General features: G+C 43.1%; 1 protein-coding gene across 1 annotated transcript in view; it reads left to right on the top strand.

Annotated features, from left to right (window-relative positions):
• The window catches only part of LOC131911901 (protein arginine N-methyltransferase 9), a 34,847-nt gene that overhangs the window by 3,174 nt on the left and 6,632 nt on the right, over window positions 1-25,041 (top strand). The window contains exons 2-9 of the mRNA XM_059264319.1: window positions 2,136-2,284; window positions 5,918-6,154; window positions 7,733-7,900; window positions 10,700-10,802; window positions 13,203-13,309; window positions 14,906-15,098; window positions 18,473-18,656; window positions 22,195-22,912. Of these exons, the coding sequence (XP_059120302.1) occupies window positions 2,136-2,284; window positions 5,918-6,154; window positions 7,733-7,900; window positions 10,700-10,802; window positions 13,203-13,309; window positions 14,906-15,098; window positions 18,473-18,656; window positions 22,195-22,912 (1,859 nt within the window). The remainder of the gene's footprint in view (window positions 1-2,135; window positions 2,285-5,917; window positions 6,155-7,732; window positions 7,901-10,699; window positions 10,803-13,202; window positions 13,310-14,905; window positions 15,099-18,472; window positions 18,657-22,194; window positions 22,913-25,041) is intronic.

The following is a 25,041-nucleotide window of genomic DNA, read 5'->3' on the forward strand; positions in this document are numbered from 1 at the left end:
TCCTTGTCTTCCTAGTAAAGTTGTAGTTCAGTTTTGGATATTAACTCTTAGGTGTAAAGTTTATTATCTTGAGAAGTGGAATGTCTGGGCCTGCCTTCTTTGCATAGTGCAATATCATGGAAAACAGATGCAGGAAGAGGAGACTGAGCTCGGTTGCAGTGAGAGGCAATTGCTGCACTCTACCAACTGACCAAGGGTCAGGCTAGGCTGTAGCAGTAGAGATTGTCCGGAAGTGGCAGATTAAAGATAGTGGAGTTAAGATGTTTTGTGATAAAACTTGGGGGACACAACTTACGTCTACTTGCCCCAGATAGGGATCCCATGACAGACCAAAGTATGGATACCATTAAAGTCCAACTTAGTGAACCATTGAGTTTATTGGGGTTACTTACAGGGACAGAAATAACTTAAAGACAGCTGTGTCATCCAAGCCCATCCCACTGTGGATGACAGCTCACAAAGCTGGAAACTGGAACACTCTGCACAACCTGTTGGCAGCCCACCAGACTCGAGAGCATCCTTTCCAAGTGACTCTGCTCTAAACCTCCTGGTTTCTGCTTGTTCCAGGCAGTTGGTGTGATCTCAAGAGTCTCCTTATAAGGAGACTTATAAGGCTTGTCTGAGTGACGCTCAGCACTATTATTGTTTATAATCATAACAATATTATGTAATTTTGTTATATTGGGGCGTAGTGAACCTGGTCCATTTCAGGGACTTCCTGAAGCTATCTTGAGTTGTTTATCTTCTGGTTTTTTTTTTTTTTTTTTTTTTTTTTGGTTTTTCGAGACAGGGTTTCTCTGTAGTTTTGCGCTGGCCTCGAACTCACAGAGATCCGCCTGCCTCTGCCTCCCGAGTGCTGGGATTAAAGGCGTGTGCCACCACCGCCCGGCTATCTTCTGTTGTTTTTTTTTTTTTTTTTTTTTTTTGGTTTTTCGAGACAGGGTTTCTCTGTGTAGCTTTGTGCCTTTCCTGGAACTCGCTTTGGAGACCAGGCTGGCCTCGAACTCACAGAGATCCGCCTGGCTCTGCCTCCCGAGTGCTGGGATTAAAGGCGTGCGCCACCACCTCCCGGCTATCTTCTGTTTTTAAGGAGCTTTTCTGCAGGATGGAATGTTTTAGTCTCAGAGGAAACTTATACAACAGGATAGCAGTAAATAGTGACTTTGTGGTTTGAGACTGAATGATATCTTTATAGCCTGTGAAGGGAATGTGGTGGGGCAGTTGAGAACATTTTGAACTTTTTAAAGATTGTTAAATTTCTGCCTACAGGATTCTGTGAGGATAGCAGCAAAATTCACGTTCATCATTGAGTATTAGTTCTAGTTCTTTGCTCATTGATTGATGAGATGACTGGAGATCCAGTGCCTGACTGGTAGAGACAGCCAGAGTCTGAGGGCCAGAAAACAAGGTCTTGAGTAGACATATACATGTTGCATCATTAACACATATGCGACAGTGCACTGTACACTAGGGCTGAGTAAGAGGGCCAGGGACACTCCTGATGCACAGCTACTGCAAATCACAGACAGGAGAGAGGCAGCTAAGAGCAGATGTTTACAGAAAGATCATACTGCCTAATTCTACATTATATATATATATATATATATATATATATATATATATTTGCATGTGCTTATATGGTGTCTTAGTCACTGTTCTTATAAGAGAAAGATTTAATGGGGGTCTTGCTTACAGTTCAGAAGTGCAGTCCACGGTCGTCATGGTGGGGAGCCTGGCAGCATGCATGGCACTGGAGCATTAACTTAGAGCTACATCCTGATCTGCAAGAAGGGAGTGAAGGAAGGGATGTGGGAGAGACAGACAGACAGACACTGGTCTGGACTTGGGCTTTTGAAACCTCAAAGCCCACCCGCAGTGACATGCTTTTTCCAACAAGGCCACAACTCCTAATCCTCAAACAAGTGCCATTTGTTGGGGACTAAGCATTCAAATATATGAGCCTATGGGGCCATTCTTATTCAAACCACCACATTTGGCAAACAGTCTTTCTAAAAATTAGCAATTTCAGGTCATCATTCATTTCTGCTATAGTTCCATTTGCTGGACTCTTCAGCTAGAGTTGTGTGTTCTTCATTCTTGTTTACTAATTTGTACTTTTTTTCTTGTTTGTAAAGGAAACTTTTCAGTATACACTTTTCAAGTGGGCTGAAGAGCTTGATGCACTCGGTCGAATACAAGACTTACTTGGTTGCTATGAGCAGGCCTTGGAACTATTTCCTGATGATGAAGTGATTTGCAATAGTATGGGAGAGCATCTCTTCAGGTTTGTAGTGACTTAACTATTACTTGTTGAAGATTATTCTTTATCAGTCCAAAGCAAGTATAAATTATGCATTAACTTACTTTGTTTGGTTTGAGATGGAGTCTTACCACCAGCTCAGTCTGGGCTGGAATTTGTGGGCTTACGTGATGTCTCAGCCAGATACTACATGTATACACCACTATGCCTGTAGATAGAATAATTTAAATAGGGAAAGTTTATTGTACATAATTAACCATAACAGGATCGGAGGAGTGAGTGATTAGTTAGTAATAAGGAGAACTCAAAAGAATATAGGAATAGTAAAGATGGTATGTAATCTGGCAATTTAAAATTAGGTTTATTTTGTGTGTGCACATGTGGGTATGTGTGCATTTGTACATGTGTGTGGGTAATGTCCCATGATTTGCATGTGGATGTCAGAGGACAACTTTTGGGAGTTGGTTCTCTCCTTCTGCCATGTAGGCCTTGGGGACTGAACTAAGGTGTTCAGGCTTAGTGGCAGGAACCCTTACCTGCTGAGCCATCTTGCAGGGCCATGGCAGTTTTACAGTATATTATTTAAGAGTCATACCCCTGGGACTGAGGAACTGTCGAAGGGAGAGGTTTCTTTACTGGACTCAGATCCAGTCCTTGTTTGAAAAGGCACAGCTGTGGTTCACAGGATGCCTTGCCAGAAAACTGGTGCATCTGTTCTTTAGAACTTGCTAGAATTTTTCCTTTTGGGGTGCCAGAGAAAGCCTAATGGGGAAGTATAAATTTGGAGCGTACTGTTAATGAAACTCCGCTGGGTGGAGTCCTAGGTAAGCTGCCATCACTGCTGCTGGCGCCATGCCCTGGGATGCTGTTTCCTCCCATGCACACAGAGAGCCCTGAGGACAGGGGACCAGAACACTTCCCTTCTGCAGTGTCTCCTGCACCTTGTACTGACTGGTGGCTGTTAAAGGCCAGATATGCTTTCACATTGCAGGCGAAGTGGGTGCGGCTTTTGGTAGTAAGTCAGGAACTGGTTGTCTTTAGTTAGTTTGATTGGAAAGCAACACTAGCAGAAGGAAAGGGAATACAGGGCAAGTCGGAAAGAATCCAAGAGCAGTCTTCTTCGGTTCCTTTCTGAAGTCACAGTGTACATTCCCACCTCCGCAGTGAGTCACGTGCTTGCAGGCTGGGGAGCTCTAGTACACAGGATTGGTTTTTTTTTTTTTTTTTTTTTTTTTTTTTTATGGGAGATAACAAGCCGAATGCCATTATTGAAGGAGGAGGAGGTCTTAAATACAGGCTTACAGCACAATGGGAGAACCCCAGAGGGCAGAAGTTCGCTAGAGATGTTTTATAATCTTGCATCTAAGCTGTTAACGCCCATTATGCGGGATACACAGACAAAGAACTTCCCTTAAGCATTCAGGAGGGTGGAACCCAGCAGGGAATTAGCATAGGGAGGATATCAAGGTCAAGGTCAGCAAGCAAGGCAAAAGTTACCCAAAATGGGGGTCAGGGTCCTACAGGTCCCCGTTTTACTAAAAAATGAGCTTCTGACTTAGGTTGGGTGGGACGTCAGCAGGTCACCTTACCCGTCATGGAGATGCCTGCCCAGGCTACGCAGGCGCTCTGTCTTAGGTTGGTGAGTGCCCCCCAGGCATTACCTGTCTCTGAATACTCATTATCATACAGGCTCAATCGTGTGTGAGCTGCAGAGTTAACTGCTGCCAAAGATCTCAAAGTGGCGCTGGGCTTGCAATCTGGTACACAGGGTTTTTATTGGAGGTTGCATACTTAGTCTCCACCTCCCTGTGGTGCATACCTAGACTCTAGACTCCCAGACTAAAAGCCATATGCAACATAAGTCACATTGCTTATATAAACATGGAGGCACATTGGATCCCTCATTATCAGTTAAAACAGTGAAAACCCTCATCAGTCTAAGTACCCACGTGACAGTCAAAGGTCAGCCTTGGAAGTAGTTTCTCAAAGGGCACCCATCAGGCCTGTCATGTGAACTCTGTGCACACCAACACACCATACACATTCCTGAGAAATTACAGGACTACAATGAAAAGTTAGCATTGCGTGTGAATTTGGAAGTTGTAAAGTAATGGGGGAAAGAGCATGGTTCTGCCAAATTGGCAAGTTGCAATTTCAGATTTAAGAATTTGATAAATGAACCTCATTTTATATTCCTTCTAGATGTTCTCATGCATTTCTGCACCATTGTCTTCTCTCAGATCATTGATGTTGTTAGTAATGAGCTGAAAAGTGCCTTAGTGCCCACAGAATTTCTCTTAAATATATCTAGAGTCTGTTAGCCAGTGATAATTATTTTAGTTAGATTTTCTATTGCTGTGAAGAGACACCATGACAAAGTCAGCTCTTATAAGAAAACATTTAGTTGGGGCTGGCTTACAACAGGTTCAGTCCACTGTCATCATGGTGGGACATGGCAGTGTACAGGCAGACATGGCGGTGCTGGAGCTGAGAGTCCTACATCTTGATCGGCAGGCAAGAGGAAGTGAACTGAGACACTGGGCATGGCTTAAGCATATATGAGACCTTAAGTCCACTGCCACAGTGACACTCTTCCTCCAACAAGGCCACACCTACTCTAACAAAGCCACACCTCCTAATAGTGTTACTCCCTATGAACTTATGGGGGCCAGTTACATTCAAACCAGCACAATAATCAACCTAGTAGTTTTGTCTCCTACTCCCAAGGGCTGTGCAGGGCCAGGGCTCTGGAGAAGGGAGTGTGTACAATCTCTGCGGTTCTGATAAAGTAAATGAATTCAGCAGTAGTCTTCCTTGTTACATATCTTGGTTCAGCATGGTGAGGCTTGTTCACATTAATACCATGTGTTTTCTTCTGTGATGTGTTGTTCTGTGCAGTCTCAGAATATAAACAAGATACCTCTCCCTTCGGGGTAACAAAGAAGTAACGTATACTGACCTTAAGTATTTCAATTTTAAAACATGAGTGCCTACAATCTAACCAGCATCTCCCTTTTGTTACTTGTCCCATTTGTCTTAGCCATGCCTAGAATGATAGTCACGATGAAGCTTCTCTAGAATGGATGGTGACTAACGGTGCTTGGGAAGAAACGAGTGAGAATTCTACTTGTTCTGATCTGTTGAATGTGTGCTCCGTAAATTCCTGATTCATGACAGCTGTGTAGAGAATTTGATAGTAGTAGAAATCCATGTCTGCTCAAGTGAGAGCTCATAGGGTGAACAAAGTAGAGACCAGTTTGGATGCTGCTGAAGTCCGATGGGATGTGAGAAGTGTCTAGTCAAGGGCAGTGCAGTCAGCCTATGATTAACTGTTTTAAACAGCGATGAGGAGGTTTTCACCACAGTTTGAGAAGCAGCATTCAGATGACTTAATAGTATTTCCCCTTTGTCTTTTATTTTTTATCTGCTCATATTCAATTCAGAACAAGTTAATGCCTTTGATGCCCCATTTCCACACACAGGCCCTCTGAGATGCCTAGGTAGAGATTCATAAAAGAAGTCAGGAGAGTGCCATACTCACAGAAGGAGAAAGTTTTGCCTGGAGGTAGACTGCTCTGGGATCTGGGGTAGTGAGTGAACAGAGGCACTGTAATTGACCATGTAGAGGTGAATGTATTCTTTCATATCTTCCCCTAGAATGGGCTTTCGAGATGAGGCAGCTGGGTATTTTCATAAAGCAGTGAAGCTCAACCCTGATTTCAGTGATGCAAAGGAGAACTTTTACCGTGTTGCAAACTGGTTGGTGGAGCGCTGGCACTTCATCATGCTTAATGACGCCAAGAGGAACAGGGTTTATAATGCAGCCATCCAGAAGGCCGTGTGCTTGGGCTCCAAAAGTGTTCTGGATATTGGCACAGGAACTGGAATACTGAGGTTTGTTGTAATTATTCTTTCTTTATTATATTTACATGACAGAACAGTTTTGTTAGAGAGCAAAATTGTAACATTGGTATATAAAAATGGCAATTGTTTTTTCATAATTGTTAGAGTTATTCATGTAACTATTCTTTTTTATTTTTTGAGACAGGGTTTCTCTGTGTAACAGTCCTGGCTGTCCTGGAACTAACTTTGTAGACCAGGCTGGCCTCCAACTCACAGAGATCTCCCTGTCTCTGCCTCCTGAGTGCTGGGATTAAAGGCACATGCCACCACCGCCCAGCTTGATGCAACTGTTAGTATTGTACTTTTTACTATGATTTTACTTATCAAAAGTTCAAGAAAACTAAGAAAAACTTGGGGTTATTGAAATTCTGAATAACGAATTTTAGAGTATTTTTTTATATTAACATTTTGGTGGAATCTAGAAAGCCTTTGAGCAAACTTCTTGCCAGTTGTGTCTTAATTGTGTGGATGCTGAGCTGGGTGTGGTAGTACATGCCTTTAATCCCAGAACTTGGGAGGTAGAGGCAGGAGGATTTCTGTGACTTTGAGGCCAGCTTGGTCTACACAGTGAGTTGCAGGACAGCCAATGCAATGTCGAGAGACCCTGTCTCAAAAAAGCAAAAAGCAAAACAAAACAAAATGTGTGGATGTCATTTTTTATTGAATGGTTTGTTTTTAAACAAGTATGTTTGCTAGTTCATTCTTTTTATTTATTATTATGATGATGCTTATTACTATTTTTCTTTTTTTGAGACAGGGTTTCTCTTTGTATTCCTGGCTTTCCTTGAACTCCCTCTGTAGACCAGGCTGGCCTTGAACTCACACAGATCCGCCAGCATCTGCCTCCTGAGTGCGCCGCCATGCCCAGCTTCATTTATTATTATTATTATTATTATTTTTAGACCTTTTTAAGATAGTGTCTCACTATGTATCTTTGGCTGTCCTAGAACTTGCTATGTAGCTGGCCTTGAACTCACAGAGATTCACCTGCCTCTACTTCCTGGGTGCTGGGATTAAAGATATGCTCCACAGGGGCCTGGAGATGGCTCAGAGGTTAAGAGCACTGGCTGCTCTTCCAAAGGTCCTGCGTTCAATTCCCAACAACCACGTGGTGGCTCAGAACCATCTATAATGAGATCTGGTGCCCTCTTCTGGCCTAGAGGCAAATATGCAGGCAGAACACTGTGTACATGATAAATAAATAAGTCTTTTAAAGAAAGATGTGCTCCATCACAGCCTGGCCTAATTAGATTATTATTAATCTGTGTGTACGTGTGGTATATTTTGTGTGTACATGTGCATGTGCAAGCCTGTGCACCACAGTGTGCATGTGCAAGCCAGAAGTTAACTCTCAGGAGTCAGTTTTCTCCTTCCACTGTGGTTTCAGGGATTGAACTTGAGTTGTCAGACTTGAGTGGCAGATGTTTTACCCGTTGAGCCGTCTTGCTGGCCCTAATCTTTAATGCAGAAGAAATGATGGTTGTATTGAGGAAGGGAAGGAAGACCTCGTGTTTGGAGTGATAACTGTAGACGTTGGAAGTATTCATGGTGGGTTTTCTTCTCTTGCAGCATGTTTGCTAGACAAGCTGGTGCGCACTCCGTGTACGCCTGTGAATTGTCCAGGACCATGTATGAGCTCGCCTGTGACGTCGTGGCGGCAAACAAGATGGAGACTGGGATTCAGCTCCTCCACATGAAGTCACTTGATATAGAGATTCCAAAACACATTCCTGAAAGGTGTGTTTATAACTCACCAAAACATTAAGATGCATTTCTAGCTTCTTATGTTAAAAAAAAGTACTAACATCCTCGTTTTGTGGTACGGTTATCAGCCAGTTTAATAAGATACAGGATTTTATAATAACGTACTTTTTAAAAAGTATCTAAAGAACTCAAGAAAAATTCATACTGAGGAAGTTAGCAAAAACCCTTCTTTAACACATCACATAAACTCATGCTTTTTTGTCCATAAAAGTGGATAGACTTCCTGTAGGTCAGCAGTGTTAAGTAACTGTTTAAAGTGTAAACAGTTCACACTGAGCAGACATCCCATTTTCATCACTATCCTTGATTAAAATGAAAGTGTAGAAGTGCCAGTTGACAGAGTGTTTTCCTCTGGGCTTCAGATACTGTACGTGCAGTCTGAGAAGCCTTAGGTTTTCATCCTGCGTCTCACTGTGGGCAGGAGAGCAATGGAAGATTAGAACTAGAAGGGATTTGAACGTCATCTGTCCCATCATTTTAAAGCTTTCCTTTTTAAAAAAATTGTTCAAGACAGGGTTTCTCTGTGAAACAGTCCTGGCTGTCCTAGAACTCACTCATTAGACCAGGCTGGCCTTGAACTCACAGTCACAGAGATCCACCACCCGGCTGAACTTTCCCTTTCATAATGTAACACTTGTGATGTAACTGCCCGTGCTGTCTGTCTTTTGGCTTACTTAAATGTAGTCTACATGTAAAGAAGTTTTTGGTACTCTATTGTTATTTGAACTCTGATTTTTAAGACTTCTTCTAGTTTTAGTAATGTGTGCATGGTACTTACACTTGTCAGTGGTCTTTGTTAGAGAAGAAGTGTATCAGATTGTCAATGCAGGTGTATACTCATTTTAGACAAAACAGAAACGTTGTCCTAAGTTGACTTAGGAGCCTAAGGTCACAGAATTTAAACAACAGGCACATAATTTTTCAGGTAGGGTTCCTCCTGGCTGCAGTTGGCTACCTGTTCTTTGTGTCCTCGTGTGACCTTTCCTGTGTGTGACTTAATGCAAGTGTTGGTTCTTCCAGTAGGACACCAGTCCTGCTGGATTAGGACCTCATGTTGGTGACTTCATTTAACCTTAATTGCCTCCTAAGGGCTCTGTCTCCAAGTATACGATTAGGGCTTCCACATAAGATTTGGACTGGCATGAAGCTAAGGTTACTGTAATATGTATTTTCCTCACAGAGTGCTTTTGAAGCAGGTGAAATAGATATTTCAATTCAGACTCTTACTTGTTCACTTTGACCATAAGCAGATTTCTGGACTAAGTTGCAGGACTAGACGATTTGAGGTACTTTTCATATTCTAAGTGTATGCAGTTATAAATATTGAATGTTTTCTGTCTGTCTGTATAGTTGGGTCTAGGTACTGTGGAGGATACCCAAGTCATCCCTACCTCTCAGATGCCTCCACATCTGGAGAGGAGCATAAGGGCCATTTATGACATTTTTGTACATCTTTAGATACAGAAGTGAACAGTGCCGGCAGTGAAAGCTAGAGAAGTTTAGAGAAGGGGAAACCTTCTTTCTGAGAAAGAATGAATGACTGAGGAAAGGAGCGGACCTCTGGGGTAGGTTTGTGAAGACTGGAGAAGGGGTAGGAGAGGCGCAGTCAGATACGTGTAATGTGGACGGTCAAGATGGAATTTTGGGAGGGAAGGTTCTTGTCAGCATTAAATGTTATTTGCATATCAAATCATGACTGGCAAGGTGGCTCACTGGGTAAAGACATTTGTTGCCAAGCCTCATGACCTGAGTTCAGTCCCTCAAATCCACAAGGTAGAAGGAGAGAACCATCTCAGACATCCACACGTGCATTATAGTACACCTGTACCCACAGAAATAGTGTGTACATGTATTCACACACAAGGTAGAAGGAGAGAACCATCTCAGACATTCACACGTGCATTACGGTACACCCGTACCCACAGAAATAGTGTGTACACATATTCACACACAAGGTAGAAGGAGAGAACCATCTCAGACATCCGCATGTGCATTATGGTACACCCGTACCCACAGAAAGAGTGTGTACATGTATTCACACACAAAACAAACATGTTTAAAAAAAAAAAAAAAGACAGCTCAAAAAGAAAATTCATTCCTGGTGGGGTGGTGCATGCCTTTAATCCCAGTACTTGGGAGGCAGAGGCAGGAGGATCTCTGAGTTTGAGGCCAGCTTGGTCTACAGTGTGAGTTCCAGGACAGCCAGGGATACGCAGAGAAACCCTATCTCCAGAAAACAAAAACAAAACAAAAACTCATTTTGAGAAGGATCATTGATGGTAGAGAATCTGGATGTATTCCCTCCCTGATTTGCTTTTGCTTTTTTAGTGCAGGGTTTCAAGTAGCCCAGGCTAGCTTCAAACCCACGACATAGTCAAAGATTACCTTTAACTTCTGCCTGATCCTTTTGTCTCCACATCCCAAGTTCTGGCTGGGAGAAAAACATTTGTCTGGAGTGTTAGAAGCTCAGTGTTTGATGTTAAGGAAGGGACTAGTAAAGATGTGGGTACCGGTTACTCTTAAGGACTTAGGCAGTGAATGAGAGTCTGAGAAGGCAACCCCTTTACACCTAGAGCAAGGAAAGGGAGCTGATGTAGAAGAGAGGAGCCCAAGGGACACCAGGATTCGGGGGAAGATACTAAAATAAAATGTATCAGAAAAGTTCACATAGGGATTTTCTATAACATGTTTGCCTTTTCCTCTTGTCTTGACAGCTTTATATAAATAGCATGTCATTTTACTTACATGTATCTTTAAAACATCATTCTATAGAGTGTCCCTAGTTGTAACAGAAACTGTGGATGCAGGTGTGTTTGGAGAAGGAATTGTGGAGAGTTTAATTCATGCATGGGAGCATTTACTTCTGCAACCAAAGGTAAGCTACGTGAAAACACTCAAATCTGATTAAGAATTTATTATTTCAAGAGGCCCAAGAATGTTCACAAGACTGGAAATATATCAGAGTATGTCTGTGTACCTGAAAAGAAACCAGAGAAAGCATTCAACAGCAGTGTAACACAGTGCGCACCGTGTATACCAGTGAGGTACAGCAGTGTAATACAGTGCACACTGCATGTACCAGTGAGGTACAGCGGTGTAACACAGTGCGCACTGCGTGTACCAGTGAGGTACATCAGTGTAATACAGTGCTCACCGTGTATACCAGTGAGGTACAGCGGTGTAACACAGTGCGCACCGCATGCACCAGTGAGGTACATCAGTGTAATACAGTGCGCACCTCATGCACCAGTGAGGTACAGCGGTGTAACACAGTGCGCACCGCGTGCACCAGAGAGGTACAGCGGTGTAACACAGTGCGCACCGCGTGCACCAGTGAGGTACAGCGGTGTAACACAGTGCGCACCGCGTGCACCAGTGAGGTTTACGGATAAGAGTTCAATGAGAAGGGAGTCGTATGAATGAAGTTATTTGTGGAGGGACTGACTAAAATTCTTGAGTGTAGTTGTTGGAGAGGGAAGTACTTTGAATCTTACAGTGTTAATGCTTGGAATTTTGGCAAATCTCTAGAAAAGAGGGTAGTAATACTAGCTCGGTAATATTTTAAGGTACTCAGTGAGTTAAGGCTACTAGACAGAACACTGAACTCCTCTGCTATAGCCCATGTGCCGTATGTATAGTACAGTTCGTTCACTGTATACATTGGCTGTATCAGGGGACTTGAATAAAATCCACTGTTTATAGAAGATGATATGTATTTAACATGGAACAGCAGTTTATTTTTCAAATAGGTAATGACCTTGATGTTTTTCTTTTTTCTTGAACTTGGTGCCTCACACATGGCCAGTGTTCTCTACTGCTGAGCTCTATGTCATCTGCTTTTTTTTTCTCCTGTTTTTTGAATATGTATTTACTTTTCTGTTTGAATGTTTTGCCAGTGTGTGCCTGTCGAGTGTGTGTGTGTGCCTGTCGAGTGTGTGTGTGCCTGTTGAGGTGTGTGTGCCTGTGGAGTGTGTGTGCCTTTTGAGTGTGTGTGTGTGCCTATTGAGTGTGTGTGTGCCTGTTGAGTGTGTGTGTGTACCTGTGGGAATTGTGTGTGCCTGTTGAGTGTGTGTGCGCCTGTTGAGTGTGTGTGTGCACCTGTTGAGTGTGTGTGCACCTGTTGAGTGTGTGTGCGCCTGTGGGATGTGTGTGCACCTGTTGAGTGTGTGTGTGCCTGTGGGATGTGTGTGTGCCTGTTGAGTGTGTGTGTGCCTGTGGGATGTGTGCACGCCTGTTGAGTGTGTCTGTGCCTGTGGGATGTGTGTGTGCCTGTTGAGTGTGTGTGTGTGCCTGTGGGATGTGTGTGTGTGCCTGTTGAGTGTGTGTGTGCCTGTGGGATGTGTGCGCGCCTGTTGAGTGTGTGTGTGTGTGCCTGTGGGATGTGTGTGCGCCTGTTGAGTGCGTGTGTGCCTGTGGGATGTGTGTGCGCCTGTTGAGTGTGTGTGTGTGCCTGTGGGATGTGTGTGTGCCTGTTGAGTGTGTGTGTGCCTGTTGAGTGTGTGTGCGCCTGTTGAGTGTGTGTGTGCCTGTGGGATGTGTGTGCACCTGTTGAGTGCGTGTGTGCCTGTGGGATGTGTGTGTGCCTCTTGAGTGTGTGTGTACCTGTTGAGTGTGTGTGCGCCTGTTGAGTGTGTGTGTGCCTGTTGAGTGTGTGTGCGCCTGTGGGATGTGTGTGTGTGCTTGTCACATGTGTGCAGTGCTTGTGGAGGTCAGAAGGCATTGCATCCTGTGGGCCTAGAGCTAGAGATGGTTGTGAGCTGCTTATGGTGCTGGGAATTGAACCTCGGTCCTCTGCAAAAGCAGCCAGTGCTCTTAACCTCTGAGTCATCTCTCCAGTCCCTCCATTTTTGTTTTTGTTTTGTTTTCAAGACAGAAATTTTCTATGGAGCTGGCAGTCCTGGAGCTCTACCTATAGACCAGGCTGGCCTTGATTGCAGAGATCTGCCTGCCTCTGCCTCCCTAGTGCTCGGATTAAAGACATGTGCCACGATCACTGGGCTCTTTTTTTTTTTTTTTTTTTCATTAAATTGTATCCTGAACTGATATAGTTTTACACCTCTCTACCTCTTTGTACTTGTATTCTAAACATTAAATAACATATATATTTATATATACACACACAAAACAGTGAAAATACTTTTTAAAGGAAAAATTCCTTAGCCTGCACACACACACACACACACACACACACACACAGAGTCTCTCTCTCTCTCTCTCTCTCTCTCTCTCTCTCTTATTTGTACATGGAATGATGTGACTTTTGTTATATTTTCAGACCAAAGGAGAAAAGCGAAATTGTGGACAATATGGGAAAGTTATCCCAGCAAGTGCTGTTATATTTGGGATGGCAGTAGAGTGTGCAGAGATCCGAAGACACCACAGGTGAGTGGCTAGAGAACACTCCAAGCCGGGCAGTGGTGGTGCACGCCTTTAGTTCAGCACTGGTGGAGTGCGGGTGCTGGCAGAGGCAGGTGGATCTTTGATTTCGAGCCCAGGAACTTACAGAGCAAGTTCAGGACAGCCGGGGCTACACAGAGAAACCCTGACTCAGAAAGCCTCCCTCTAACCACCCCCCCAAAAAAAAACCCCCAAAACTACTTCAAGGCTTAGTGCGTGTTTATGTTTAGTCTTACTTATTTTAAGAAGAACTCCAGGATTAAACCCAGCTCGCTCACCCTGCCTTCCTTCTTTCCTTCCTTCCTTCCTTCCTTCCTTCCTTCCTTTCTTTTTTTTTGGTTTTTTCGAGACAGGGTTTCTCTGTGTAGCTTTGCGCCTTTTCCTGGAACTCGCTTTGGAGACTACGCTGGCCTCAAACTCACAGAGATCTGTGTGCCTCTGCCTCCCAAGTGCTGGGATTAAAGGCGTGCGCCACCACTGCCCGGCCCAGCTTTTTCTAAATGGAAATTGTTTTCATACAGCTCACTGTGGTTTAACTGTGTGAGAAGTTTGTATAGAAAAATACTAAGTTCAGATTGATTTCAATTGAAGGATTCAAGTAAGGATTTCCAGTGTGAAGATAAATTTTAGTATTGGTTTTCTTAGTAAGTTCATTAATGCAGTGATTGGGCAGAATGGAATTTTAAATCATTCAAAGATGTCTCCTTCTTGTGTAAAGGTAACATAAAGATATTTTAGGTAGTGTTTATGAATAAAGGAAAGAAATAAAAATCACACTGAACTGATTAGCAGTCCATAGCTACTGCTCATCTTTGCTGTGAATTGTTCATTAATCTTTGTTCATGTTACAGGGCAATAGTAAAAATGGTTAGAGGTTGGTAGGCACAAGGATACCAGACAGACAGACAGACAGACCCCAGCTACCAAGTTGTTTGAAGGGGGATGTACTGGTTGACTGTCAACTCTATGTCTATAAATGCCTCGGTGTGTCAATTTAATTCATTAAAGAATACCAATAGATACAGTCATGGGAGACAGTGTCCTCAGTCACCCTGGCTGTTGACTGCTCCTATTGTGGGGGTGTGGCACGTAGTGTGGTTTTGATTTCATTGCTTTGGTGATCACTGATGCTCTTACGCTGTTTGGTTGTCCTCTTGGGTGAAGTTTCGCTGTTTGTTCATTTTTGTTTGTCTTCTGTTAACCTGCTGGAATTCAGGTGTACATTTCAATATGAATCGGTTGAATATGTATTCTAAATATTTTCTTTTTTAAAGTTTTTCAGTTTTTATTTATGCACGTGTGTTTGTGTGACTGTCTGCCATGTGTATGGGGTGTCTCTAGGTCATAAGAGTGTGTTATATCCCCTGGGGCTGGGGTTACAGGTGGTGTGTGCTGGGAGTCAGACTGGGAGTCAGGACCTCTGCAAGAACAGCAACCATCTCTCAGTCCTACAAAGTTGTTCATTTTAATATAGACTTCATCATTTTATATTTATATTTTCTCAACTGTTAGATAATGATTTTGATAATTAAAAAAAAAACAACCCATCTTTTACCTCTCCTTTTCTTACACTCTTACCAGGGTGGGCACTACGGACATTGCTGGTGTCCATTTGCCAGCAAATGTGAAATTTCAGAGCCCAGCCTACTCTACTGTAGATAGTGGAGAAGCAGTTGAACCATATACAACTGAGAAGATGAGTCGGATCCCTGGAGGGTATTTGCCTCTGACAGAGTGCTTTGAAATTATGAAAGTGGATTTCAACAGTCTTCAGGTAAAACAAATCAAGAAGTTAATTCTTTGTCTCCTCTCCACCCCCCATCCCAGACATGGTTTCTCTGTTTAGCAGTCCTGGCTGACCTGGAACTCACTTTGTAGATTAGGCTGGCCTAGAAATCATAGAAATCCGGGGCTGGAGAGATGGCTCAGAGGTTAAGAGCACTGGCTGTTCTTCCAGAGGTCCTGAGTTCAATTCCCAGCAACCACATGTTGGTTTATAACCATCTGTAATGAAATCTGGTGCCCTCTTCTGGCCTGCAGGGATGCAGGCAGAACACTGTATGCATAATAAATAAATAATTACAAAAAAAAAAAAAAAGAAATCATAGAAATCCGCCTGCCTCTGTGGTGTGCCATCATGCCCGGCCCTTAATTCTTACTTTTAAGAATTTTAAGAATTTCCTAAATTGTTTCATGTAATGTATGAAGTCTTACCTTTTTTTTTCCTTTTGAAGTGTTACTTTTTGTTTTGTTTTGTTTTATTTTGTTTTTGTTTTTTTTTCAAAACATGCTTTCTCTGTGAAGACCTGTCCTAGAACTCCTGCTGTAGACCAGGCTGGCCTCGAACTCAGAGATCCACCTGCCTCTGCCTCCGCCTCCTGTGTGGGTGCTGGGTTAAGGGTGTACGCCATCACCAGTACTGCCCAGCTGTGTCTTACTGTTTGAATGTACATGAGGTTCTACTTAAGAAGAAATGATTAGCAGCAAATTAAAATTCCCATTTGAAAAATTCTTTTTAAATGCATGGGAAAAGCTCTCTAGAGTTTGTTGAGAGTCTGTGCTGTGCTGTGTGCTTTACATGAACATTCACTGTGACAGTAAAAGTAAGATAATGTGTGCTCTTTAGATGAAACTGCTTGCAGTAATAAATTCTGCCATGTTATTATGTATGTAAGTGCAGAGGCAAAAGTTCTAGCCTAGATCATTATTTTTCTCTTTGTCATGGTATTTTCTCAAATAAATGTTTTTCCTTAAAATGAGCAATAATCTAAACCCAAGAATCTAAATTTCAAATTAAAGTTGTTAGGGCAGTGTTTCTCAACCTGTGGGTCACGACCCTTTGGAGAGGTGTTGAACGACCCTTTCACAGGGGTCACCTAAGATCATCGGAAAACACAGATATTTACATTACGATTCATAACAGTAGCAAAATTACAGTTAAGATGTAGCAACGAAAACAATTTTATGGATGGGAGTCACCACAACGTAAGAAACTGTATTAAAGGGTTGCCGCATTAGTAAGGTTGAGAACCATTGTGTTAGGGTAATGGCATATCCCATTTCACCAAGAGCTGAAGGACTCCTGAGACAGAGACATTTAGGTCTTTTGTTTTGGGGATGCTAGGGATTGGCCCTAGAACCTGGCGCATGCTAGACAAGCCTCTGTACTGCCGAGCTACACTTCCTGCTCGGGGTTTGCCTTTTAAAGCCAGAACAGGCCTGAGGAAGGCCGCCAGGTAGACCGCCCTAGTTTGTGTGTGCGTGTGTTGGGGATGATAGGAAGATGTGTGTAAAGTGCCCGAAGAGAACTGTAAAATACATCCCTTCCTACTGTCTTGAAGAAAGAATGGTGTTCATGACGTGTGGTCTAGGTTGCGCCTTTGTGAGGTGGGGTGGGAGAAGACTGAAGGAAGGGTGCTTCAGCATGAATTTTGAAAATGGAGTCGAAGCTTCCCCTTTAATTCCCCTTTTCTCGAGGGTGGTGTGCAGCTGTTTTAAGTTTGGTTTTGCGACGTTGAGAGTCCTGGGTTCTAAGGTTTTTTTCTAACCAGACACAGTGGTCCAGGGAGTAGTGGGAGTGTGGCTGTTAAGTACCCCACAGCTGTTCTTTTACTTACTTAAATAGTTTTTATTTGATTTTTTTTCCTTACACACACAAACCTGTGAAGGTTTTAGCTTTAAAAACAGTGTCTGTGTCTTTAACACTTTGAAGGAGGACAGAACAGAAATGCAAAGGCCCCAGTGTCACCTTCTGAAATGTCTCTTCCTGTATCGCTTGTTTGAAGTGTGTGTTCCGGGCTTGCTCTTCTCTCCATATGTGTGCGTGTGCTCGTGAATACTTTTCCCGAATAAAATGACCCCGTTCTTTGCTGCATGTTTTTGTCTTCCAGCACTACATCACTGATGTGTTTTTGTCAGTAGTGTGTGTATGTGTCTGCTGTATGTTTAGCAGATGTGTGATAGTCTGTGATTCCCTAACTGGGCAGGGCGAGACTGGTGGTGATATATTGTGAACCCTAATAAAATTGACTGAGGGTCAGAGGACAGAACAAGCTACTAGATTAAACATAGAGAGCCAGGCAATGGTGGCACACACCTTTAATTCTAGCACTCGTGTAGGACGAATTGCTAAACTGTCTTATTAATAAAAAATCTGAAGCCAGATATTGGGGTAAAAACTTGGGAGATCAGAGGAATAGGAAAAGCCACAGACAATCTCACCTCACTGACACCTCAGTCTCCAAAGAGACCTACTTCCTGTATACCCACACCTATATGCCTTTCTGTTCTGCATCTCATTTCCTCTCTCCGCCCAGCTATATCACTTCCTCTTCCTGCCCAGCTCTGTCACTTCCTGTCTGTCTGTACAGACCTCTAAACCTTTATGGTAAGTGCTGGGATTAAAGGTATGTACCACCAAGCCTGGCTCTGTTCCCAGTGTGACCTTGAACTCACAGAGATCCAGATGGATCTCTGCCTCCTGAGTGATAGGATTAAAGGTGTGTACTACCATTGACTGACCTCTATGTTTACTATAGTGGCTGGCTTTTTCCTCTGATCCTCAGATAAACTTTATTAGGGTGCACAATATATTGAGGACACAATACATCAAAACACACTCAGGAGGCAGAGATCCATCTGAATCTCTGTGAGTTCAAAGCCACCCTGGACTACATGACATTGACTCAGTCTAGGAGAGAAACAGAACCAGGCAGTGATGGCACACACCTTTAATCCCAGTACTGGGAAGCACACACAGCCTTTAATGGGTGGGCTGAGAAAGGTCTATAAGGCGTGAGGAGACAGGAACTAAAGGCTTTTTGGCTGGGGTTCTTTCAGCTGAGGACGCAGAGGCAAACAGTCAGAGGATTTATGGAATTATCGAGGTAAGGTTGGCTGTGGCTTGCTCTGCTTCTCTGATCTTTCAGCTTTCACCCCAATATCTGGCTCAGGGTTTTTTGTTTTAAGAACATTTAAGATTCAAACAACAAAGACTGTGAACTTTGAGAATCGGTTTCAGGTATGACATTGAGGGAAATACATATTCGATTTATAAAACCTTCTCATTCTTTTTTATCATTTGAATTTTTTGCCTCCTTACTAGTTTCCTAAACTCTGTTCTCTTACCCATTTTACATTACTGTTCAGGAATTAAAGGGTCTTGCAACTAAAGAGCCGCATCCTCTCAGCATTCCTGCTGTTAAAGAAGGCCTGCTGGATGCTGTTATGGTTTGGTTTGTTCTCCACCTGGATGACGAGCACAGTCTGTCCACAAGTCCTGGTGAGGAGACCTGTTGGGAACAGGCTGTTTATCCAGTACAGGCCCTTGCAGGTAAGTATTATCTCATTAAAAAAATTGGGGGGCTGGAGAGATGGCTCAGTGGTTAAGAACACTGGCTGTTCTTTCAGAGGACCTGAGTTCAATTCCCGGCACCCACATGGCAGCTCAGAACTGTCTACACCCATAGTCCCATGGGATCAGAAAGCCTCTTCTGATGTGCAGACATACATGCAGACAAAATATCCATATATATTTTTAAAAAATGCATAAATAAATCTTAAAAAAATTTTTAAACCAAACCTCTCCCCACCAAAAAACAATTAAACAAAATTTGTTGCTTTAATCTAAGTAATTGAGTCACTGACCAAAGAGAAATAAAGAATCCTTTGCAGATGAAATTTTCAGCAAAAGAATATTACTTAAATATTTCAGAATTATAAATGTCTTTGCTCAAAAGTAAATAAAAGTAACTAATACATAGTTAAGAAGAGAGACTAAAGCCAGCTGTGGTGGTACATGCCATTAGTCACAGGACTGGGAAGGCCTCAGAGGCAAGCAGACCTCTGGGAATTCACGGCCTGTCTGGTCTATATAGCAACGTCTAGGCCAACCTTGGCTACACACTGAGACCCAGTCTCAAAAAATAATAAGAGAGAGTCAATCATTACCCTGGAAAGTGGGAGAGGGGCTGAGAGTTCCTGGAGGTGGGGTTGAGATGCATATGATCAAGAAGTGGTGTTTATGTGTATGAAATTGTCCAACAGTAAATAAAAGATATTCTGTTAAAAAACAAAAATACTGTGTACAGTGTCACACACCTTTAATCACAGCACTCTGGAGCCAGTTCAGGGCCAGCCAGGTTTACATAGTGAGGCCCTATCTCTAAAGAAATAAATTAAAATTTAAAAATTACTCTGTTGCATGCTCCTTAGCTGTGTTTGTCATTAATCATTTCATAGTTTTAAGTATTAGTTGTCAGTAGATGAAAGAAACTTTACTTTAAAAAACAAACAAACAAACCAGAAACGAATCACTTCACGAATTTGCCTGTCGACCTTGCTTAGAAACCATGATAATTAATGTTTTAATTTTATTATAAGTGTTTCTCAAGTGAGTGCTGCTGCTGCTTCTCCTCCTCCTCCTTCTTCCTCTTCTTCTTCCTCTTCCTCTTCTTCTCCTTCTCCTCCTCCTTCACCTCCTTCTCCTTCTTCTCCTCCTCCTCCTTCTTCCTCTTCTTCTTCCTCTTCCTCTTCTTCTTCCTCTTCCTCCCCTTCCCCCTCCTCCTTTCTTCTTCTTTCTCCCAAAAGGGGTTAGGAAAGTATTAAGTGAGGGAGTACTTAACTCCTGGTAACATTTGTAGAGCTATTAAGTAAGGGAGTACTTAACTCATAGAGAACCTGATGACATTTATAGAGCCCAAGTCATAAGAATGTGTGTTGTAGGCTAGAGAGAGGCTCAGTGGATAAAGGTGCTTGCTGCCAGTCCTGATGACCTGAGTTTGATTTCTGCAACCCACATAGTGGGAGAGAGAGCTGACTCCCCCAGGTTGTCCTCTGATCATGCCAGGGCGTGTGCATATGCCCTCCAGTAAACACATATAGAAATTAAAATCTACACAGTCCTGCAAGTACAAAATCTTGCACTTTTAAGAGAATTTGGAGATCTGCAAACTTCCCTGGGGAAAGTTTATATTAAAGGTATTTTCTATTTAGGAAAAGAAAACGGTTTATATGGGTTTGATGGGTTTCCATGTTTTCCGCAGTTAGATACATGGAAAACTACCCATTTAAAGCAGGAAGGAAGTACATGTCTGTGTAGTCTCTATCAGGGATCTGATTCACCAGGCCAGTGAACTGTGAAATCTGTAGTCTGAAGATTTGGATCCAGGTCTTGGTTCTCCTGTTGAATGACTTTGCTGGCAAAGATCTTTTATTGGGTCATATCTGAAACTAGGACAATGCTGTCTACCCTAGAGTGGTGGAGGAATGATAAGATATGGAAGTGAAAAAGCTTGGCTCTCAACAAGTTACATTTTAAAATCTGTATTCATTTATTTTCATTTATTTTTATTTTTTGTTTTTTTCGAGGCAAGGTTTCTCTGTGTAGCTTTGCACCTTTCCTGGAACTGGCTTTGTAGACCAGGCTGGCCTCGACCCACAGAGATCCGCCTGCCTCTGCCTCCTGAGTGCTGGGATTAAAGGCATGGGCCACCACCGCCCGGCTATTTTCATTTTCTTATGGTAATTTAAATATCCCTTCAAGGATCCTCAGGGAAAGGCCATTTAAATGCTTAAACATAAAAATAACAACTTTGGTTTTTCATTTATAATTGTTTGTTGTCTGTCTGTGATGTTTGAGGTGTTTTGGGGGAGTGCACTTGCATGCATGTGTCAGAGCACAACTGTTTGCTTCTACTCACTTGATTTCAGGCATTGAACTCAGGTAGTTAGGTTATGAAGCAAAATTTATGGGCTCAAGCAATCTTTCTGCCTCAGCTCCCCACTATCTGGTGCTATGGACGTGTGCCACCACACCTGGGTACAGACTGTGTTTTCATCTGGCTCTAGGGCTGAAGAGACAAGTGACAGTTACACATGGTGGCTTAGCAGTGGACCACATGGAAACTCAGAAAGGAGCACAGTACAGTCCTTACTGCAGGACTTAGCCTTCCCTTAAACTGGGACGTTCCTAAACATGCAAATTTCCAAATGTTTAACGACTAGTAGATACCATTGTGCCGAATGCTTTCGTTCTTTTGGAAATTACCTTTAGAGAAAAGAATGTCTCTTTAAGAATGTCTATTTAATGAGGCTAGATATTGATCCCCGAATTTCATCTATCTTTGCTTATAGACAAATCGTCTTTCTATCTCCATGTTTTCCTCAGTTTGGCAGTACATCTACTGATCATAGTAAAAACAAAGAAAAACTAAGAAGCTGGGCTTTGTAGTACATGTCTGTCATCCCAACACTTAGGAGGTAGAGGGAGGAAATTCAGGAGATCCAGGTCAACTTTAGCCACAGGGCAAGTTTGAGGTACGGTTCAGTTGCAGCAAGAGGTCCTAGCACTTTGGAGATGCCAGTATCATGGGATGACTGCCAAGAACAGCAGCAGCCATGGAGTGGACCTAGTCAGAGCTTAAGTTGACAAGGGGACAGTTATGTTTTATGTCAACATCACATAAGCTAAAGTCATCTGAGAGGAGGGACCCTCAAATAAGAAAATGCCTCCATAAGATGGAGCTATAGGTGAGCCTGTTGGGCATTTTTATAATTAGTAATTGATGGGGGAGGGCCCAGTCCATTGTGGGTGGGGCTACCCCGGGCTGGTGGTTCTAGGTTCCATAGAAAGGAAGTTGAACAAGCCATGGAGAGTAAGCGGTTAAGCAGTACCCCTCCATGGCCTCTGCATCAGTTCCTGTCTCTAGGTTCCTGCCCTGACTTCCTTCAATTATGGACTATAATGTGGAAGTGCAAGCCAAATAAATGCTTTCCTCCCAAACTTGCTGTTGATCATGGTGTTTATTACAGCAATAGAACCCCTGACTAAGACAATCAGTTATGTATATTTTTCTTTCTTACTAATGCAGACTACTGGATAAAGCCTGGGGACCGTGTGACAATGGAAGCATCTTGTCAGGACTGTTACCTGAGAATCCAGAGCATCAATATCCTGAATTTGGAACATGAAATGGAAGTTATAAAAAAATTTACCAAGAGTAATGACTTGCTCTCTCTAGGGAATGAGGCTGAGCTCTGCAGTGCTCTAGCTAACCTTCAGACCAGTAGAGCAGATGCTCTGGAGCAGACCTGTGTGTTAGAACCTACAGAGATTGCTTTGCTCAATAACATTCCATATCATGAAGGCTTTAAGATGGCGATGAGGAAGGTGTTGTCTTCACTGGCCCCAGAGAAGCTGTGCCAGCCCGTGGATCCTCCTGGTCAGGATACTGAGATGAACTCTGGAAGTGGACAGAGCTCAATTGCGCCAAGCACCTCTGACCCTTTCTATGTGTTGGATGTGTCTGAAGGCTTCTCTCTTTTGCCTATAATTGCTGGAACACTTGGTGCGGTTAAGCCCTATAGTTCTGTGGAGAAAGACCAGCATTGTGTCACTTTGGACCTCATATCTGAAGCCAATCACTTCCCTAAGGAAACACTTGAGTTTTGGCTGAGACATATAGAGGATGAAGCTGCTGTGTTGCAAAGGCCCAAATCAGACAAATTGTGGAGCATAATTATATTAGATGTCATTGAGCCATCTGGGCTCATTCAGCAGGAAATAATGGAAAAAGCTGCAATATCCAGGTAAAACAAAAACCATAAAATTGAATGGGGGATTTTGGGTTCAAAAGTCACTTTTTTTTGTTTTGTTTTGTTTTTAGTTTTGTGGGTGATAGGGGTGAGATGATTGTCTTTCTGTCTAACTGTTCCTGACATAGGAGTTTGTTCTGCTGAGGGCTTCTGACAGGTCTGGGGTAGAGACTAGTTGCCAGGTTAGATTTTCCTCTTCTGAAATGGAGTTAATGACCAGTGACTAAGACCTCGGGGAGCTCTGTGTGTCCCTCTCCCATAAGGAGCTATTTCTTCCTCTCACCCACCTTTTGCTCTGGTACTCCTGATGACAGCTGTGCAGGCACTTACCCTACACTGTACCAAGCAGTTCCCCAGCAGACACTAACTGGGTGTTGTTTAGTTCTGTTCAGTTCTGGTCCTGCTCTCTGGAGGTAGGCAGAACCTACAGGACAGCCACAACTTCAGAAGTCAGATGCATCTTGTAGGTTGTCATCTGTATTTCTAAACCACCAGGTACAAATTGAAGGTCCCCTCAGTTTATAAAACCCTCTTCAGATTTGGATGAATTTGCTGTAGCAGCTCCTAGGACTTAGGAAAATGTTGGCTTAGATTAGCTTATTCTAGAGGGTGCAGATGAGGAACCGGGAGAGCTGCAGAGGGTGCGGCCCATGGAAGGTGCAGAGTGTCCATGGTCTTCCTGGACATGCTGAGCTGCACAGAGGCTGTCAGCGCTGTTCCTGTGGGTTTTGAGGGCTCCATGTGTATATGGGCATCACTGGGTATTAGTGATGATTCAGCCTGGCTTTGAGGCCAGGCAGGGAAGTGAGACAGTCAAGGCCGACCCTGTAGCCACTCCTCCTCCTCCTTCCTGAGAACAAACCCGAGACTCCAGGAGTCCCTAGCCCCTGGCGTGGCCTTGGTATACAGAAGATACTTTCCTGTTCCCTTGACTGTGAGAAGACTCCGTGTTTAGGAGCTTTGTACCAAAAACCAAGAGAGCAGCAGCACCAAAGCCAAGAGGAGATCAAATCCAGAGTTAGTGTCGGTCACCTTTGCCCCGTGCGTGTCTCCTGTCGGCCGTTTCTGAGTGGGTCTGTCTGTCTCTCAATTTTTGTTTGTTTGTTTGTTTGTTTGTTTGTTTTTCCGAGAAAGGGTTTCTCTGTGTAGCTTTGGTGCCTGTCCTGGATCTCACTCTGTAGATTAGGCTGGCCTTGAACTCACAGAGATCCGCCTGGCTCTGCTTCCCGAGTACTGGGATTAAAGGCGTGTGCCACTGCCGCCCGGTGTCTTTCAAATTTTTTTAGATGTGTTTATTTTAAGTGTGTTTTGCCTACATGTATGTGTGCCTGGTGCCTGGAGAGATCAGAAGATGACATTGGATCCCCTGGAACCGAAGTTAACAGATGGTTGTGAACCACCACATGGGTGCTGGGAATTGAATTCGGGTCCTCTACAAGAGCAGCAAATGCTCCTAACAGCTGAACCATCTCTCCAGCTTCCCATTTCTGAGTTTTATCCTTTGTAGTGAGCCAGTACATAGAGGTAATAGGTTTTTTTGTTTGTTTGTTTGTTTTTAGTTCTGTGAGTCACATTAGCAAATTATCAGATGCTTCCCCTCAAAGAGGGAGTTGTGAATACCACATGTATATCACTAGGTGTGGGATTTAGGATTGGCATCTGAAATGGGCAGTCACGTGGAACTGAACCCTTTCACTTGTATGATATGGGTAGATAGTGTTAGAATGGACTGGAATCCTAAGATACTCAGCTGACGTTGGAGAATTAATTAATTGGCTGTGTTTTGGAGAAGCCCTCCTTCCAGTTTGGTGTGAGAAGTTTTAATAAATAAGGGAAAGGACTTGTTAAGGTAAAAGTCAGGTTTATGGGCTGGAGGTATGGTTCAGTGGTGGCCAGCTTGCTCTGTTATCCTGGCACTACAGAGAGAAACTTAATACAATGTCAGCGCCTGCTAAATGAGTCATTTAAGAACAGTTAAATAACAAGGTAGTGTGCACTGTTATATCATTCTTAGAACTTTCCTTGAGCATCAAGTTTTGGAAAGTTAAAGCAAATGGGCAGAAAATTAACAAGTAAATAAGCCTCTCGTTAGCAGCTCACAAGCTGAGAGGAAGGGTTTTGTT

The sequence above is a fragment of the Peromyscus eremicus genome, chromosome 5 (assembly GCF_949786415.1).
Source record: "Peromyscus eremicus chromosome 5, PerEre_H2_v1, whole genome shotgun sequence".
NCBI lineage: Eukaryota > Metazoa > Chordata > Mammalia > Rodentia > Cricetidae > Peromyscus > Peromyscus eremicus.